The 19,236-nt window shown below is 39.8% G+C and overlaps 1 protein-coding gene across 1 annotated transcript in view; it reads right to left on the bottom strand.

The window, feature by feature from the left end:
- Positions 1–19,236, bottom strand: part of shank3a (SH3 and multiple ankyrin repeat domains 3a) — a 378,305-nt gene that overhangs the window by 217,633 nt on the left and 141,436 nt on the right. The window contains exons 4-5 of the mRNA XM_036585771.1: positions 11,662–11,865; positions 4,447–4,518 (exon numbers count right to left, since the gene is read on the bottom strand). Coding sequence (XP_036441664.1) covers positions 4,447–4,518; positions 11,662–11,865 — 276 coding nt within the window. The remainder of the gene's footprint in view (positions 1–4,446; positions 4,519–11,661; positions 11,866–19,236) is intronic.

Raw genomic sequence — 19,236 nt, 5'->3', positions numbered from 1 at the left:
AACTTGGGCGATATAACAATTTGATCATCTCTATACAATCTTACACTGCCAAGATATCCAGTGACACTGACTGATTTTATTAATTGTGCAAGTTAGCCATTTAACTCCTGAACTTGCTTTTTTTAAATGGTGAAAATATATGAGACTTTACTTTCAGGTTTTTCTTGTTAATTTTGCTTTAAGTAGCTATTAAGTACCTAAGTTGCTTGTTAAAATACGGTTTTAAGAGCACTGGTCGATATTTTCTCACAGCTGGCAGTGCAAGAAGCAACTTCACATGGCTTCAGCATAGCTACATTATTATTATTTATTTACACATAACTGGATAAAGCTTGTTCAAGATGGCACTATTCATAACTGGTTGTTCGACAGAAACGTGCTGCCACGTGATACCCCTGTTTTTTAAAACTAATGACACTCAATAGTACCACTCCATGGTTTAAGTTTTTATTTTTTCGTGTGTCAGTTTTTTTTTATCTGCTCCAGTTACACTGTTAATTGAGATTTTTTAACATGGTAAATCACCTACATGAAAAATCACTACCAAACAAGGCTAAATTGGGCTAGCCCTAAACAGTGCAATCATGCTGTATCTAACTGTTGATGCTACACCTATAGCATTTAATTGACGTCACATTGTTGACGTAACACCGGTCAACACAGCAATGACAGCGGTGACAGCAGTGCTCACAGAGCCACCATTTCTAAACCACGATAGCATCCTGACAGATAAAATATAGCCACAGTGTGCAACAAAATAGTATAAGCTTTTAAGGCATCATGGGTGTCCAACATAGTGAGGAAAAAAGGCTGTAAAGCTGAGCCAGCAAAGGAGAAATCTTTGGATAGCGAGAATAAACACAAAAACTTTCAAGCCATCTCCCTACACATGTCACAGGTAGACAGCTTGGTGAATAATGAATTCTGTAGTTCTGCCCTTGATCATTTTCAAGTGTTGAGAATTGTTCACGATTGACAGCTGACACTGACTGATGACCGAACTGAAGTATTTATGTCTATATCTCAGATGCTTTAGCTAGACAATGAATGCAGTTAATGCCAAAATGTTAGCAGGATCACATAACTTAAGCTAACTAACCCCATCAGACATAGATACTATTACACACTTCTGCAATCACAACAACATTTGATCATGTAGTTGATAGTACAGACAGAATACTGCAGACCCCTCCACAGTTGAAATTCTGTTAATTACATCATTATCTAGCAATTTGTATGTTTTATCGATGTGCAAGCCGATGCAGTATTTACATGGTAATTACAGATATGGATGTTATCGCATGCAATCACGCATAATTGACACAAAGATAACTTATCAATTTGGTACGGATCAACACCTCCAATCAAATGTCTAGTTGACAGTGCAGACATAGACTCTTTTTGATTTGTGTTATTTAAACAGGCCACTGATGTTTCATTCAGGCTTTTATGTATAGTAAACAATGTTACTTATGTAGGAACTTGGATTAAAGAAAGTACTAGAAATGTGCTAGTGTGTTTCACGTTAATACACATCACAGCACACACAACTCTGCTACATGTACTGACAAAAGTCAGTGTGCGTGTGTGTGAACGTGCATTTTCAGCAAATGAAAAGCAGTATGTCAGTGAGATAAGAGGATTAGCAGTCATTGAGACCATCTTCTCGTCAGCTTGAACCCCCTCCCCCACGCGGGCAAGAGATGGAGCAGTCCAGCAACTAAACACCTGCTCAATGATTTAATCACCCTCTGCATAACGGCATCATAATGTTACTATGCGAGAAAACAAATCATATTCCAAGCTACTTTAGCTTAAGATTGCAGCTTGAATGAGATAAGAACTATCTGTATTCAGAATGTCTTACATAAACCTCTCATTACATGGGCAGCCTCAGGGCCTGGTTTATTAACACCAATAACGGCCAATAATGAATTAGTTTTTCATACTTTCCAACAATCTCCAATTATCACCATAATAGATGGTATTAACTTGAGGATGTAGCTATTCACTGATTGGTTCTACATTTACTAGGGCCATTTTATCCTGAGTTATTTCATGAAACAATTAAATAAAAAGTTCAGTTCACTTACACAGTCACTAAAAAAGTAAATCCATCATTCTGTAAATGTTAAACCATCAATCTAACAACAACTGCTAAATGTTAAATGATGCTGCTAACTAGGAGAAATGTGCTGGTTAGCATTAGCTTAGCTAGCAATGATAACAGCTCTATTTACCACAAAGATCTACATACATTGATGCTGTGTTGGGCTCAGCCAAGCGCATCAACAGCGCCACCATTTTGGGGTGGTCAGTATCGCTGCTGGATTGCATTCAGTACCATTACAGAGCTTAAGAAAAGGTACTGTCCAAAATTAGACTATTTCAAGAATATTGCACTCAAAGTGGGAGAGGATTACATAACGGAAGGAATGCAGTGATCCACACTCATGTTTGTGTGATGTTTATGTGTAGATATAATCATGTGGTTGGTAAAGCACCTATTGGTGTGATTGTTTTACCCTGGTTTTATATGAACCTTATTTCATTTAAAAGCCTATACAGAGGATATTAACTTGATGTAGTAGTTCTTTATTTATTTACAATGATTGTTAATGCTGCATAAGCACTGTAGCTAGGTAAGTTATAGCATTCCATAATCTGTGTAGATATTCACAATAGATTAGCACCTTCTTACACAAAGCTGAAATTAGCTTCTTTTTCGCCAGCTTTTGTTAGAATTTTCCCGTTCCACCTTAAATGGTGCAGCCTCAGGCACCAGAATGTAACTGCTGCACCATTTAAGGTGGAACGGGAAAATTCAGACAAGGTGAATAGGAAGCCAACTTTAGGTTTGCCCTTCTTACTGTTTTTGGGGCGTTATTTCTTTTTATGTGCATTAAGATTGGAAGTGATTTCACATTGACAGATTTGCTGATGTGTGTGTAAGATTATCATTCTACCGGTGTTCGCACTAAACTCGTTTTTTAACTGCTCTGGACAGCTAACCAGCACAATCACAGTTATAAAATGAAAATAAAAGCTACCGAGATCAGCCGATGGGACTAAGATTAATCTGTCTGAGGACTATAACAAACCAAATTTGGTGAAAATCGGTTGAGTAATAAGTAAGTTATTAAATTATAGGAACTCATCATATCTCAATCCAACATGGCGGACATGCAGACGAATCGCCTCAGATGGAGAACAACAGACAATGCAGCATCTATGTATGTATATCTATGATTCACCACAGAACAGGTTTGATTCCGACTGACTAAAGTACCACTGACAAGTTTACAAGATAATGACTCAAATCTGATTGAGTGAAGTCAAGCGACAGATGTTGGAGGGACAGAAAGCCAAAGTTAAACTGTTCTGTGGTGTTCGGATATGTAACTGTCTAGCTAACCTAATGTTAGTTTAGCGAGTAGCCTACAGATCCAGTCAATGCCACGCACCACAGTACAGGTTTGATTTTATTAACTTGTGTTGCAGACAGTAAAAACTTATGTCTCAAGAGAGCAAATTCAAGTGACTAGTGTTGGAGAGAAAGAGGAAGTCAAACATATTCTGTGGTATTTGGAGCTGTAGCCTGCTAGCTAATCTGCAGTTAGCTTATTTAGAAGGCCAAACGTGCTATGCATAACAGTGGCTCAGCAACAGCTAAGAGCTACACAAACTACAGCTACAGCACTGTTTCACCAGTACAAAATCACACTTTAATGCTTAATCTGGGTCTGGGGAACAGGCTCTATGTCTTTAAACCAGTCTCACATCAGCTGGCTGCAAAATGGCCCAGTAAAAACACAAGCATTAATTTGTGACCCATAAATTCACAAGCACCTGAGCAGCTCACCGTTATTTCAGATAGCAGCAAAACGCTTACACAAGGAAATCCTCTCAGTCCATTAGGAAATACCTCCAGAAAGAACTGCATGTGTAAATGGAATTGGACTGCACAGGAGTTTCCAGTGGAGATGATGATTCTGAAATTGGTATTTGGCCAAAATTGATTTTCATTTATTGCGGTAATGACTCATTTTGATTAATCGTATAACTCAGGCTCTTTAGATTAGATGGGCTGAGGACTGTCTGAATGATCCTCTCTGGGGATTTTAACCTGATAGACCTAAAAAAACACACATTATCAACATTTTATTAGAGCAGTTGACCATGGTCAATTTTACTGACAGTACATGTATTATTTGCCAGAGATGTTCAATGTTTATTACAGTGGTTTTCACCACAAGTAAGTACATGACACAAGCAAATGCAACAAGATGCTGACATTCTCCATCTCCTCAAACAATTTTTACCCATAGCTCAGCAGAAATCTGGCCACCACAGCATAAAGCTAAAAAGGACAGGTCAAACAGTATGGAATATCTGCAGCAGCGCGAGAGCACTCTCACACTGACATAAGAAAACCTCATCCCTTACCTTAGTGTGCAGTTTGGACAGCTGCTTGTCATCCAGGTGGGTCTGTGTGTAAACACGTCTCTTGTAGCGAAACTGTAAAATAAAACAGGATCACAGAATTTTAGGTATTGCGCCATTCGTCTCTTAAAATTATGTCTCATAGAAAAAAAATGTAGAAAATATGAATAAAACTAAGGGCCTCAATTCATTTCTTCGTGCTCATAACATAACTTTCACCTTAGTTTCACAGCAGTAACTGAATAATAAGTCTCATAGTTTTTGTAGTTATTAAATATTTTACAGTAACTAATTAATAGGTATAAAGAATAATAACTAAATAAAAAGGCTGAATAAAAGTTTAAGGGTTTAACTGACAAGCCATGTTTGTATTCTGTACTTCCACTGATTTTGTGTACGTCTATGGCAAATACTGCACACTGCTATGGCTACCTATCTAAATTCAAACCCAATCTTAAAGGAACGGTTCACCAAAAATTCAAAGTTACACAAGCTTCTCCTTATCAAAGCGCAGTTGAATGGCCAAGACACGTTTATTCACTTAGTGGATAATATGGCTGCCCTCCATACAGTAGACTGGGGTTTGATTCACTGCCCGAACAAGCACTTCATACTCTACAAGTAATAGGCCCTGGGCAAGACCCCTAACACTACTTTGCCTACCTCTGTAATAGAGGTCTGCATTCCTGTGGGACCCACTACATAATCTTGCAGTCTAGTGCTAATGTTCAGTGTCAACCGCAGAAGCGGGTGCTCAACCAGCCCAGAGGGGGCAGGAGCAGGACAACACATATGTAGAGGAATCTCACAAAACAATGAACAGCCAAAAAATTGATAATACCCGTCTCTTTATACTGAGCATATAAAAATCATGTCTAACAGCAAAATTCATTTACAATGAATAAACTCATTCTAAATAGAACTTCTTAAATAGAAGCAACCAATCAGAGGAACAACATGGCAACTTCATTCTTGTAGGCTACGGAGAGGGAGAAGCATTCAAACAGTCAGATGGCCACAGCTGTGGGAAGTGCTTTTAAAAAATGCGAATACATGACAATAAAGTTTAGGTTGTGATCGGGAGCACAATTAAATCTAGCATGAACGGGACCATTAATAAATAAATAAATAAATAAATGAACGAACGAATGAATGAATGAATGAATGAATGAATGAATGAATAAATAAATAAATCAGTCCTGCGCAGACTTCTACTCATGATCAAAACTGTAAGTCACTCTGGATAAAAGCATCTGTCAAATACATAAATGCAAATTTGAAGTCAAAGTACGAAGTACTGCACTGGAGCTACAAGGCTACTGTAGATAAAAAGGACTGGCCCACCTTCATTACAGAGTCACAAAGCCTATTATATTTGCCTTGAAGCGCCTGTGCAAAACTAAAGAAGCAAACTTTGGACGCTTAATGTGCGTCTTTGGAAAACTGGCTATGTTTGTGGTAAGGAGGAAGATTTGTCAAATGTCTGCATAAAGGTCAGTATTTTCATGCATTTCTACCATCCCTGGGACATTTAGGCCCCCCCCCACACACACACACATACATGGCAGGAGGTAGTGATAGGATATGACAGACACTGAAGAAGAGAGGAGCCTGGGTAAGAGTGACTGATATTTGAATCACCCTAAAACTGATCATAATAAGAAATATCTTTAATGTACACAACTCCAACTAGCTGAGTGTAAGACTACAGAGTAAATGAAAACTAGAGATGTGCATTTTTACTAATTGATATTTGAGTTTCCTCAAATCCTGGAGTTCATGAATGGATATTGGACAAGTGATGAAGGCTGCCTCTTCAGACAAGCTAATGAGCCAACAGAGCTGACCAGTGTCATGCTGGATGTGGATGAGGACTGGTTTTCTTATTTTCTCCTCGGTGGACAATGTACCAACACGTTATTTGTCAGAGAAATATACTTTCGTTGTTTCTGGACCTAGCTAACATTAGACAGAGTAGTTAGCCTAGTTAGTGATATAATGGTATGCACTCTCTCTGCTTTCTCAGCTACGTCCTTAACACCTCCTTAGCAACACACTCATGTTAAGGCACTCATATTTTGGAGTAGCGATATAACAAAATACTTGCAAATACAAGTAAAACTGTTGTGTTTGACTGAACTGTACATTTTTTCCATCTTTCCATGATGAATCGCAAAGGATACCTGAATAGTCTTTTCAGTATGCAAACACTGGCACCTCGAGCATTTAACCAAGTGCTCAATTACCTGTGCACATCCCTAATAAAACTGCCTACTTAACAAATAGACAACAAAAAAATTGCTATAAAATAGCTACTTCAATCAAGGCCACACTAAACACCCAAAACAGATGTTTCTAGCAGATCTTAGCAACTGGAACTGACTTTCTCCCCAGCACAGACATTAGCTCTGCATGATACAATCAAAACTGTGGTACTACGATTACATACTAGCACTATGATTACAATATGTCTTTCAATATATTGACCAGGTGACATGAACATCTCAACTCACCAAAACATCCACAAGAAGCTGATCTGGAAACCAGATTGGTCAAGGTGCTCACAGCACACAGTAAAACATTCTAGACATTTGCATTTGTCACCTTCTGCAATATATCAGTTTTGCAAAGCTTAGCATCACAATAACAAATAAACGGTATATTATGTAACTCTAATAAACAATGCAAATATAAAGGACTCACCACAGAAGCAGGGTGGTGTGTTGTGTGTGTCTTTTGCCGATTGCAGTAGCAGTACCAGTGTGCCGAGACCAGAATTCTCAGCACTACCCAGAATACCTCTGTCCTGTACCTGACGGCCATCAGGACCAGAGAGATGCAAAGAGCGACAGAAAATTTGGAATCATGCTAAACACCATTAGCACTAACAACGTATTCCTGCTCATACTGCAGACACATCCAGAATACAATCAGTTCTACTGGGCTAATCAACACTGCTGCACTGCCCACTCACGTGAACAGGCTCAGTCCCACAGCCTCGCGGCCTGGGCCGGTCCCGCAGCCGCCCAGCCCTCTCCCCTCCCGTGATAGAGCTCTACCCGTTTACTCATCCAACCCAATATCAACTCCCCTCTCCCTCCCAGGGAGCTGGAACTACCCACCCAGTTCATCTACCCATCTATCCGTCTCCTAATCTATCTCTGGCCTGGCTGTGGCCCTGTAGGGGAGCACAATTTGTCAGTGCTGTGTGTGCTAGATCTATAGAGCAGCTGGTGTGTCGATAAATCCCCTTCTATGGCATAATGGGAGCTATAACCATGAAGCTAGGCTTCCACTGTATGAGGCGTGTCACTGCTTTGCCATTGGCACTGATGGCAACGTGTCCAGCTGTGGCCCACTCACGTGCACTGGCATCCAGTCATACACAAACACACATGGGCAAACACACAACACGTGGCATTTCACTCACATTTGGCACTTTAGCTGTGCACTGAGTTTAGTATTAGCATTAGCATTTGTCATCATTCATGAATTTGTGTCAAATTAGCCTGAGTCATAAGCCACTGAAAGCACTTTCAGTTTTTGGTAGAAATATGGAGAAGGCATCTCATGAAATGTACGGAACGCTTCAGCTCCCTCCCTCTCTCCCTTTCTCTCTCTCTCTCTCTGGACCTACAGTCTTAATTAAAGTGATAAATCAAGTGAAATGATAATAGTATTCCCCAACTACTCTGGCAGAGGGAAAGAGAAGGGAGAAAGGAGATGCCATTACAAATTCACAGACAGCTACAGCATCAAATAGGGAACTACTGGTAACTAACACACACACACAGTTTTTGTTTGTCATTGGCTTTGATGTTCAGTGTGATGTTATCTGTCGAACTGTCATATACAACCTCAAAAGAAATATCGCGTTCAATAAATGTGTGTATGTCTGTGAATGAAAACATGCCAGCTGCAGGTCACATTTCTGCAATCAAACTGCATGACCTGCTTCTTGTTTCTCAAACAACACAATGGAATGAGAGGAATGGAGGAAAAGTGAGGGGTTTGGTGGAGTCTTGCAAGCTGAGAGTGCACATACAGCACACAAATATTCTAGGATTGTCCTGATACACAAATGTCATGATACAATATAAAGGTGATATAGAAGTTAAAAGAAATATCAACATTCATTTTGCTTTCATTTTTTATACCAAAGTCCAAACAAGAGTGCAGTGTCTGGTGGCAGCTAGCTACCTTACCAACTTTAAACAGTGAAAGTAGGGACGCATTGATGCCATTTTTTCAGACCAAGTACGAGTATGTTTATTAAATTAAATTGTTAAAATCCAGCTGACTTTAAATGATGTGCATTAGCTAGCTACATTCCATTAGTTATCAGTAAAGCGCTTCTGTACAGCTGTAAGTGAAGTACATTTCATAGTTTTGATCCCTTGCTCCTCATCTGCCTTTTTCAACAACAGTCTCACCTGTCGAGTTTTGTTGGAGTCTTTTTGGCTGGTTGAGCTGTAGTTGAACGTCCTCTAAAGTTAGGCGCACACACTGCACGATTTTACAAATCTTTATTTATTAGGTGACTCACACTGTTTGAACAGACCATCATGTATGGACAAGGTCTAAGATTTATTTGCTCAGCCTGCAAGAAATGCTCAGTCCAACTGACATGCCACATGAAACACAGCCTTTACAGAAAAAAATTTCAGTGTACAGTGTATGCCTGGCAGGAAAATGCCAAGGCGGAATGTTTAAAGTGGCCAACAGCTTGGCATCCGACAGCCACCGCGGCAGCAACACTTTGCTGTGCACGCAGACCCTCGTTCAGTGCCAGCTTGAGTTGCTTGTTCATTAGCATGGCAGCATACACTAGGCTTACGTCACATTGTATCAGGTGGCCTATTTTAGCCCTACCACAGTTAAAAAGGGAGCGGGGGGTCCAGCTCCAGGCAGAAGCCACCCAGACTTCCAGCTCAAGTTCTCAAAGCTTTCTCCCCTCCCTCAATCAGTATTCCCTCACACTGCCCCCATATGTTGAAGGCTCTTCGCTAGCTGGGTGTGGTGTTTAAGGCACTTGTTAATGTTGTTAATATTTACATAAGCTGATTAGGAAGAACTAAACCAGGTGGACTTTTTCCTCCATCTTTTTCCTCTGAAAGTGCAATAAGTGCTGGTTTCTTTAGTCTAAACATATAAAACCACATATAGCATAATATAATATAACATAATATAATATTGAGTAACCGAATAACTTTGGAAACTTCACCTGACATAATAGACAGAAAATACTGCACATTTCAGTCATGTCACAAACATTAGCCTCCAGGTTACAGCTAACCTAGCTGCTCTAGAGTAATATCCAGTGCCTTTAGCTCGTTTTTCTTACTGCTGCGAGTCACTTTTAGGCAAGCTTAAGTTAACGTTCTGTAAAGTAAGAAGCCGGGCAGTAAAGCTAGCATTACACCCCATAGTAGAGACAACCAGACTGCTTCTTAATATTCCTCCCTCACAGAAAAAAACAAAAAACAAAAACAAAACTGACTATTGGGGTGTATGCCTGCACAGCGCTTAAACGTGAACCCCAGTTTCCAAACTGGGCAATTTCAACTATTGTAGTGATTTCAGAAAATGTTTACACATTTATTATGAATTATCTGTTCTGCCGCAGTTATTTTCTGGGTTCATTTCTACAAGGACTCTTATTGTGAATCCTTCTTTCGTTGTGTTGATGCTTAGTTTAAGAAGAGAGCATCAGTTTTATCATTTGCAGCCAAGCAAGATAGAGGTAGAGAGGCTGAGAGCAAAAGAAGAACCATTCCATGTGTGAGGCAAGGCTGGAGCCAAATACAGCCTTAAATAAAGCTCAACAGTTTGTGTGGAAACCGCAGCGTCTTCTTGTATAGCATAAAATGCTACAATATTCACAACATGTTTAACGGTAAATTAGTCCTCTCTAGTTCTCTCTCTGCTCTTTTCCCAAAATGCAGATTATCGCCTTTTACACATCACCATCGGGTTACTTATCCATCATCGACGACATCTGATTACATCAGCCTGTCGCCCAGGCCTAATGCGGTGTCAAAAGTCCCGCCTATACCACCATAAAGGTCCACTCCACTCCACTCCTTCTCTGCTTTGCAAAATTTGTCACAGGAGGCTCCTTGTGGTTCAGATGTGGATTTTTTGCAGAATACGCACCACTGTCTGAACACCTAACACGCCTAGCTCTGTGTTTACATGCAGGTGGTAAACAGACAGCAGCAAAGGGGATATTCCCATTGTTTTCGATTAAACAGTGATGGAAAAACCGCTAGAATTCAACATTTCCCAGTTTTCAGTTTGCAATGGATTGCAGCGGGGAGCTAAACCTGATTTTTTGGGAGCTATGAATGCCAAACGTCTCATTGTCAAGTCCAGTGTTGTACATCAAAAAAATTACATAGTATAGAACCTATTTTGGCCCTTGTCTACCTTAAATAAACAATCAACAATGCTAAAGCTCTCCTTTGGTGATAATCTATTTTCGCCATTGGTGTCACCATGCCAACACTTTTTCTTTTTAATAACAATATGTAATCGCCATTAAAACCACAACCCAGTCTCTGACTGACTGTGTATCATTACGTCTCTCTTTTATGTGTTTATTTATAGCCAGTGGGAATGAATTGTTTAAAAGGTAGTGCTTAGACTTTCGTTATATTAGCATTTATTCCATTTTGGATTTTCAGTGCTGCTACGAAGGGACTTCTTCTCAGATGTCAACAAAGCCAAAGCAATAGAGCTACTGCCCAAGAGCACCAAATGAAAAACGAAAAAAATAAATTTTCCCTGATTGAGTTTTAAAAAAGAAACTTATATAATATAAAAAAGAAGCTTATATAATTCCTAATTTTATTAGGTTTCCATATAAAGTCAGGACATTTTTGTCCTGAAAATGTACACACACAAACATACATGCACACACACACACACACACACACAAACATGCACACAGACCCAGACCCCTCCCCCCACCACACACACACACGCACATTGAGGCATACAAGCATACACACACAGACACGCTCTCTCACACACACACACACACACACACATATGCACCCAGACCCCTCCACACACACAAGCTCACAAACATGCACACACACACAAGCACACACATACACAGACACACAAACATACACCCAGACAGACAGACCCAATAACAGAGCAGTGATATTAGGTAGTGAAGACAGATAAAGAGGAGAAAACTAGTGATCTTACCTCCAGGTATGGTATAGGGGTAATGGCTGGTAGAGGGTACTCCTTCAGCGTGCGCTGTTCATCCAGGAATTTGCCGGCTTTGCCATTGTACGCAGGCTGGAACAGGCCGTAATTCAACACATCTTTCAGGCTCTGGTTCAGTGTGCAAAGGATGCGCTGCTTAGACAGCCAGATTGGTGCCTCCACGTTAAACTTCATACATTTCTACAAGAGAAACACAAAGACATAAAACAGTCAGACACTTAACAGTCAATGTTTCACTTCAAACACATTGTGCTGAAATACAGACAAAAAAATTGGAGGCAAAACCATACAAAATGTACTGTTTCATTACTGTGATCTGCACATGCTTGGAAATTTGTGACAAAATTTTACTTCTTACTTGAATGGTTACAAGAATGATTTCATAACAACTCCATTATCCAAGACATAGAACATTGTGTATGTTATATGAAACACTGATTCAATCAATAATACACTTTATGGGCAACAATCACTTAATTCTGAATTCACTTAATCATTGAATTCAGGTGTTTTCAGTCTCATTGCCAGTTATATAAAATCAAGCACCTAGCCCTACAGTCTGCCTTTACAAACATTTGTGATAGAATCAGTCGCTCTGAAGAGCTCACTGAATTGGAGCGTGGTCCTGTAATAGGATGCCATCATTGCAACAAGTCAGTTTGTGAAATTTCTTCCCTCCTAGATATTCCATGATCAACTGTGAGTAGTATTATTGATAAGTGGAAGCATTAAGAAACCACAAATTGTCAGACCACGTAAAGTTACAGAGCGGGACACCAAGTGCTGAGCCACACAGTGCATAAAAGTCACCAACGCTCCGCTGATTCAATAACTGCAGAGTTCCATACCTCCTCTGGCATCAACATCAGCACAAAAAATGTGCACCGGGAGCTTCATGGCAGGGTTTCCATGGCCGAGCAGCTGCATGCAAGCCTTACATCACTAGGCATGATGCCAAGCGTATGATGGAGTGGTGTAAAGCATGCTGCTGCTGGACTCTGGAACAGTGGGAAACGTATTCTGTAGAGTGACAAGACAAGCTTCTTTATTGGCAGTCTGATAGACGTGTCTGGGTTTGGTGAATGCCAGGAGAACATTACCTGTCTGACTGCATTGTGCCATCTGTAAAGTTAGGTGGAGGAGGGATAATGCTATGGGGTTGTTTATCAGGGGTTGGCCTAGACCCCTTAGTTCCAGTGAAGGGACATCTTAATGCTTCAGCAGAACAAGTCGTTCTGGAAAATTGTATGCTTCTAACTTCGTGCGAATAGTTTGGGGAAGACCCTTTTCTGTTCCAGCATGACTGAGCACCAGTGCACAAAGCAAGCACCATAAAGGCATGGCTGGGTGAGTGTGGTGTGGAAGAACTTGACTGGCCCACAGAGAGCCCTGACCTCAACCCCATCTAACACCTTTAGGATGAACTCGTGAGTCAGGCCCTCTTGTCCAAAATCAGTGTCTGACCTCACAAATGCTCTTCTGGATTAATGGGCAAAAATTTCCACAGACACACTCCAAAACCTTGTAGTAGGCCTTCCAGAAGAGTGGAAGCTGTTATAGCTGCAAAGGGGGGACCAACTCCATATTAATGCCTATGGATTTAGAATGGGATGTCAAAAGCTCCTGTAGGCATAATGCATAGGTGTCCCAATACTATTGCTCATATATTGTAATGGTAACATTTTTGTCTGTGTGATATCAACAGTTCATTTCACAACATGACTAAAACACAGCAGCCTGGAGAGAGCACTTAACAGGGACAGATGAACTTTTAAAACACACAATGATCCAACCCAAGTGTACAAATTGTGTTATACAGAGGCTGAATAAATAGGTGGGGATACCACAGTGACATGTCTTGACTGGACTTTAATATAATATATTAAGGACAGCTTTTCTTAATATATTATTTCACTATTTGGATAGCCATGGTTCGGCTATGACCTACCATAATCTTGACTGAAAGAATTTGATCCCACAGTTGGCAATGAAATAGTAATGTGAACAGTCAGCAACAGTGTGGGAGGAAAAAAAGCAGAGTAATCTCACGACACAAAAATGAACTACTTCACAGTTTCTTTACCACTGAAATAAAATCAGACATTTCTTTGTCCTGATAGAGGTTAGAACCACAGTCACGTTCACAGATTGAAGCTCATGTTTAACAAACACATTTTCCAGAACACTTCCAGAAACCCCTCAGAGAAAACCCCCAGGCTGGGTTTACATAGTAAAACACAGCTCTGTGATTCATTTTTTCTCTAATCAATGAAATAATACAAATATGCAAATAGCACATTACAGCTTTTTATATCACTGGTGTGACACAATTTATGAAACACAAAAACTACTCATCTTGCTAACTAGTAGAATAACTGAATGTGTTGCATGCAACCTTGACTATTTTTGAATTATTTTGTGTATCTCAACCTGCACAGAAATTATGTCACACAACTTGCAACCCATAACTAGTTACATGAAGGGTCCACCATGTAAAGCTAGCCTCGCATATGATGCCATCCAAGACAGATCACAGAAACTGATAACACGGCCAGAAATCCAACACCACTAAACAGTAGTGATAACACAAATCTACAAAGATTCCTCATCATCACTGCTCTAGAATCAATAAAACATCCATCAGTGCGGCTGCTTCTCTTGAAATTCCCAGGAAAGAGCATCTCCAACACTCACACAGCTCACACACCACACTTCAGGAACTGACACACACACAAAATCTCTGCCTGCAACCTCCCCTCCACTGAAGATCCGAACAAATCCTCTACTTAAAAAAGTGCAACTCCAATAACCGCCCTTTTTAAAATATTTAAACATCAAAAAAAGAAGCAGCAGGAACCTGAACAGGATCTTTCCATGAGTAATCCACATCACCTGCACTACCGCTGTTCACACCACCCAGCCAGCAGTCATTAAATGATCTTCGTCCATCTATTTGTCCCTTAAATTATACAGAAACTGTGCTCTGCATTTTAAATGTTAGGGGTGTATGATATATTGATGGCTAATATACACTCTAAAAGTATGTGCAAAGCTGACCATCACACCTTTATGAGTTTAATATCCAATTCCAAAACCACTGGCATTAATATGGAGTTGCCCCCACTTCTGCAGCTATAATAGCCTGTACTCTTCTGAGAAGGCTTTCCACAAGCTTTTGAAGTGTGCTTGTGGGAATTTGTGCCCATTCAGTGAAAAGAGCATTTGTGAGGTCAGGCACTGATGTTAGACAAGCAGGCCTGGCTCACAATCAACATTCCAATTCATCCCAAAGGTGTTTAGTGGGGTTGAGGTCAGGGCTCTGTGCAGGCTACTGGAGTTCCTCCACACAAAACTCAACAAACTATGTCTTTATAGACCTTGCTTTATGTACAGGAGCACAATCATACTGGAAGAGGAAAGGGCCTTCCTCAAACTGTTGCTACAAAGTTGAAAGTATATAACTGTCTAAAATGTCTTTGAATGTTCTGGCATTAACATTACCCTTCACTGGAATTTAAGGTCCTCAGATAGCATTCTCCTGGCACCAGCCAAACCCAGACTGCCAGACAAGCGTGATTCATTGCTCCAGAGAACATATTTTCAGTGTCCAGTGGTGGCATGCTTTACATCACTCCAGCTGAGGCTTGCCATTGTGCATAGTGATCTTAGGCTGGCACGCAACTGCTCGGTCAGACAAGCCCATTTCATGAAGCTCCTGACACACAGTTCTTGTACTGATGTTGCTTCCAGAGGCACTTTCAAACTCTGTAGGGAGTGATGCAACAGACGATAGGCGATTTGTGCATGCTATTATTAGGAGGGGTGTCCGCATACTTCTGGCCACATAGTGTATTACTCATCAATACATAGGAAAATGTAACTATGATTATTGGTCCAATACTGGAATTACAGCCAACAAATACAACTGATAATTCAGCCTGTGTACATTTTCAGGCATATATAGCCACTAATTGCTTTAGTCACTGGGCATTTTTATTCTTTTAAAATCATTAAAATGCAGCACAGTGGACGCCACTATAGCCACTGGGTTTTGATTCAGAGTCCTGGCAGGAATGCTGCTGTACCAATAAGAGCTTTCATTACCACACTCTGTTGTGAATGGCTCTACATAACAGTGTCTGCTAAATATTGCAAAATAGACAAAATGTAATTGCCCCTGTCTGATTTAGTTGTGTTATGGCCATGTAAAATGAATCAATTATCCATAGTTAGTATCTTTTTGTTTGCTATACTTCACATATCATTATAGTGCTTGTTGAAAACCAAAAGTAAAATTATTTACACAGAAATTTCATATCAGTGCATCTCAAATGTAAATACAGGCCACACAGTTCACTTCAGGAAAAGTTACTTTATTCACACAGGCCATATTCTACTACCACTATGAATACCGACTTAATGAAGTCTTCTGTGGTGAGCAGCAGCACATATGACACTGCAGATTCTGATTATATTTTAACTAGATATTCTTAAAGTTACAAAGCAGTAACATGTCCCAGGACAAAAAACACTTGCAGTTTTAGAAGCATCTGGATTTCAGCAGAAGTCAGTGGGGATTCCACATTAAGCAATTACATGTTTTGTTTACAAGAATTAAATTAGTCCATAGAGCAAGGTCGGTCGGAATCAATTTAAGCAAAAGATTATTCTAACAGTTGATCTTTGTAATTCCGTTGAGCTCACCGGAGAGAAGACAATTACACCTGCACGCTTTAATTACCTCACACACCAAACAAATGGGAAAACTACAGTGTCTTTCCTCTCTCAGACTCCACTCACCACTGCTATCCACAAAACTATTCTGAATAAACCAATGAGAAAAATCTATACCACCAGATAAGGAGGAAAGACTTTTGTTTTTACTACTATAGATATATATAAGATTTGACAATATGCCAATAATGTTTTACAATAAACAATGTGTTTCACGCTTAGAACATATCAAAAAATGTCAAATATGGCACTTCCGCTTTTAAATTTAAAGGCTGTAAATTTGGATAAGAAAAAAAAACAGATTAAATAGGCCAACAATAAAGTGTCAAAATTCAATAACTACAAAGAACTTTGTCCCTTCGCTTTCCTAGGCCAGTGAGCGTTCAAACAGTTTGAGTGGCAGCAAATCAACAGTGAAAATTTCAATCGCATGGAGTTATTTCACAGTCTCACGACCACTGAAGTCGTGTCATCATTCTGTAGCTGGTGTCATGCCCACACTAGCAACTCCAGGTCTACACTGGATTTTTCTATGGCAAAAGAGAATGGGATTTTCTCATCCTGTGGTTTTCTGCTGCATGTTACAGGATCCTCTGAATTACAAGGGAGGCTGTTAAAGAGTCAAAATATAAACATTGCCACATCCGTGCTAAAAGCAAGCTAACACTTCTACACAATGAAATTATGTTGCATAAAAATAAGTCTACTATTAAACTTCAACACTATTATATAATAACACCCGCTACTCCTGATGATATCAGCATTGGTATCAATGCATCTCTATGCAGAATACAACAAAACAACTGAATGAAAAACAGTCCCTGCTAGCTTGCCAATGTCATCTACAGCACCAGTTTTTGAAATGACAAAATGCTTCACAAACAGTACTAAAGTGCAAAGTGTAACTAAAAATAATGGAAGTCACTACCTTGGATGACCAACTGGTCTCTGTTCTCAAGAATGTTTGATTTTGTGTAACATACTGTAGTGTACATCCTGTAATAGTTTTAGTACATTTATTTGAAGAGTTATTTATTCCAAAATGCTGTTTATTCACTTGTAAAGATTTTGCATTTAACAGTTTCTGAAAAGAATAACAGCTGACATATACTGGAAATCACACTCTTATTGCTCTAACTAAGGTGGTATTAATCACATTATAGCATTGATATTTCTTATATGTGTAACTCACTCCCAACAATGTATATCATGAAAGAAAGAAAATTCTTATTGCATATTTATAGTCCATAATGTGTTTTGGAACGAAACCCTGCATTTACTACACACTATTTCAGTTTTCATTTTTTTGTTCAGTCTTTCCTGAATATTGGTCTCAAGTTCAGCAAAGAATTTTGATTTTGGTGCATTACTCATCATAATATTTCATTTTTCTGAGGTTTAAGCTGGAATAAACAAAATAGCAGTATTATATAAACAACCGAGGACATTCAACTCAGCATTTGCAGAGGAAAACTTTTCAAGACTATTCAAAAGAATCAAACAACTAGTAAATCAATGACTATTAAAAATAAATGAACAAACTCAGCACAATCAGCAACGTCTTTGCAATTTCTCTGCAGTTTATGCGGTTACAGTATACTCATTGTTGTTTAAAGGCTCTCTATTATTGGTCGTTATAATTGATATTTAACATACATGCAGTTGTCCAGTGCTCTTGCGGCATAATTCATCATGATAACGATAACACCCCCTAGATGTGCCCATAATTAATTTCAAATAAACTGAATTCAGGACAAGATTAAAAAAGCCTTAAAAATCTGGCTCATTCAGATGGTGAAAGTGATTTCACAGCTCTTTTATCAGAGGGAAAAGCAGAGCCACTTCAATCAAAGGTGTGTGACTGCTAACATCAATCTAGCTCTCCCTCTATCTCTCCTCGTCAGCCTATCGCTTCCATTCTCCACAGCACACCCCGCTTTTTCTTAAAGCACTCACTCTCTGCAGCCACACTGCAGATCTTCAGCTCCACAATAAAGAACAAACTGGCTTCCATGCTCAAACAAAGCAGCTCCCTTGCCTTTTCTGTATCAATACACAAAGAGCCTGTGACCCAACAGGCCCTTACCTTTCTCTCTGCATCAATAATGATATGGTGCAGTGCTCCTATCTCTCTGTGTGCTTATGAAACACATGAGCAGAACTGCAGCTCATCCACCACAGTCCAGTACAGAATCCAACGGGCCGGAGAGAGAGTAGGGGGTGGTACACAGAAAAGAGAGAAGGGGACGAGAAAGACAGAATGAGAGAAATGCAGAGAGGGAGATGGGAGAGAAAGAAGAGAGAATAATAGAGAGACAAAGAGATGAATGGAGAGAGGGAGGAGGGAGAGAAAAGAGAAAAATGAAATGAGAAAGAAACAGGGAAGGAGAAAGAGTGGGGAGAGCGATAGTGATGGAGGGAGAGTGTGTGAAAGAGGGAGAAAGATGATAAGTGAGAGAGGAGAGAAAAAGAGAGAAAACTGATTAGAGAATGATATGAGGAGAGAGAAAGAGAGAGGAAACGAGTAAGAAAGACAGGGAAGGAGTGGGGAGGGAGAGAGACAGAGAAAGACAAGAAGAAAGGCAGAGAGGGTAGAGAGAAAGAAAGAGAGAGAGGAATAGAGAAAGGGAGAATAAGCAAGAAGAACGAGAAAGTAAAACAAAGAGAAGAAAGAGAAAGGGGGAAAAACAGAAAAGAGAGATATAAAAGAGGAAACAGAAAATGACACAGAGAGAGAAAGAGATGAATAGAGAGGGAGATGGAGGGGAGAAAAAGGGAGAGATGAAAAGAGAAAAAGAGACAAAAACAAAGTGTGGG

The sequence above is a fragment of the Colossoma macropomum genome, unplaced genomic scaffold (assembly GCF_904425465.1).
Source record: "Colossoma macropomum unplaced genomic scaffold, Colossoma_macropomum, whole genome shotgun sequence".
NCBI lineage: Eukaryota > Metazoa > Chordata > Actinopteri > Characiformes > Serrasalmidae > Colossoma > Colossoma macropomum.
Note: the sequence above shows the minus strand (reverse complement) of the source record. Positions and strands in the feature narration are given on the sequence as shown.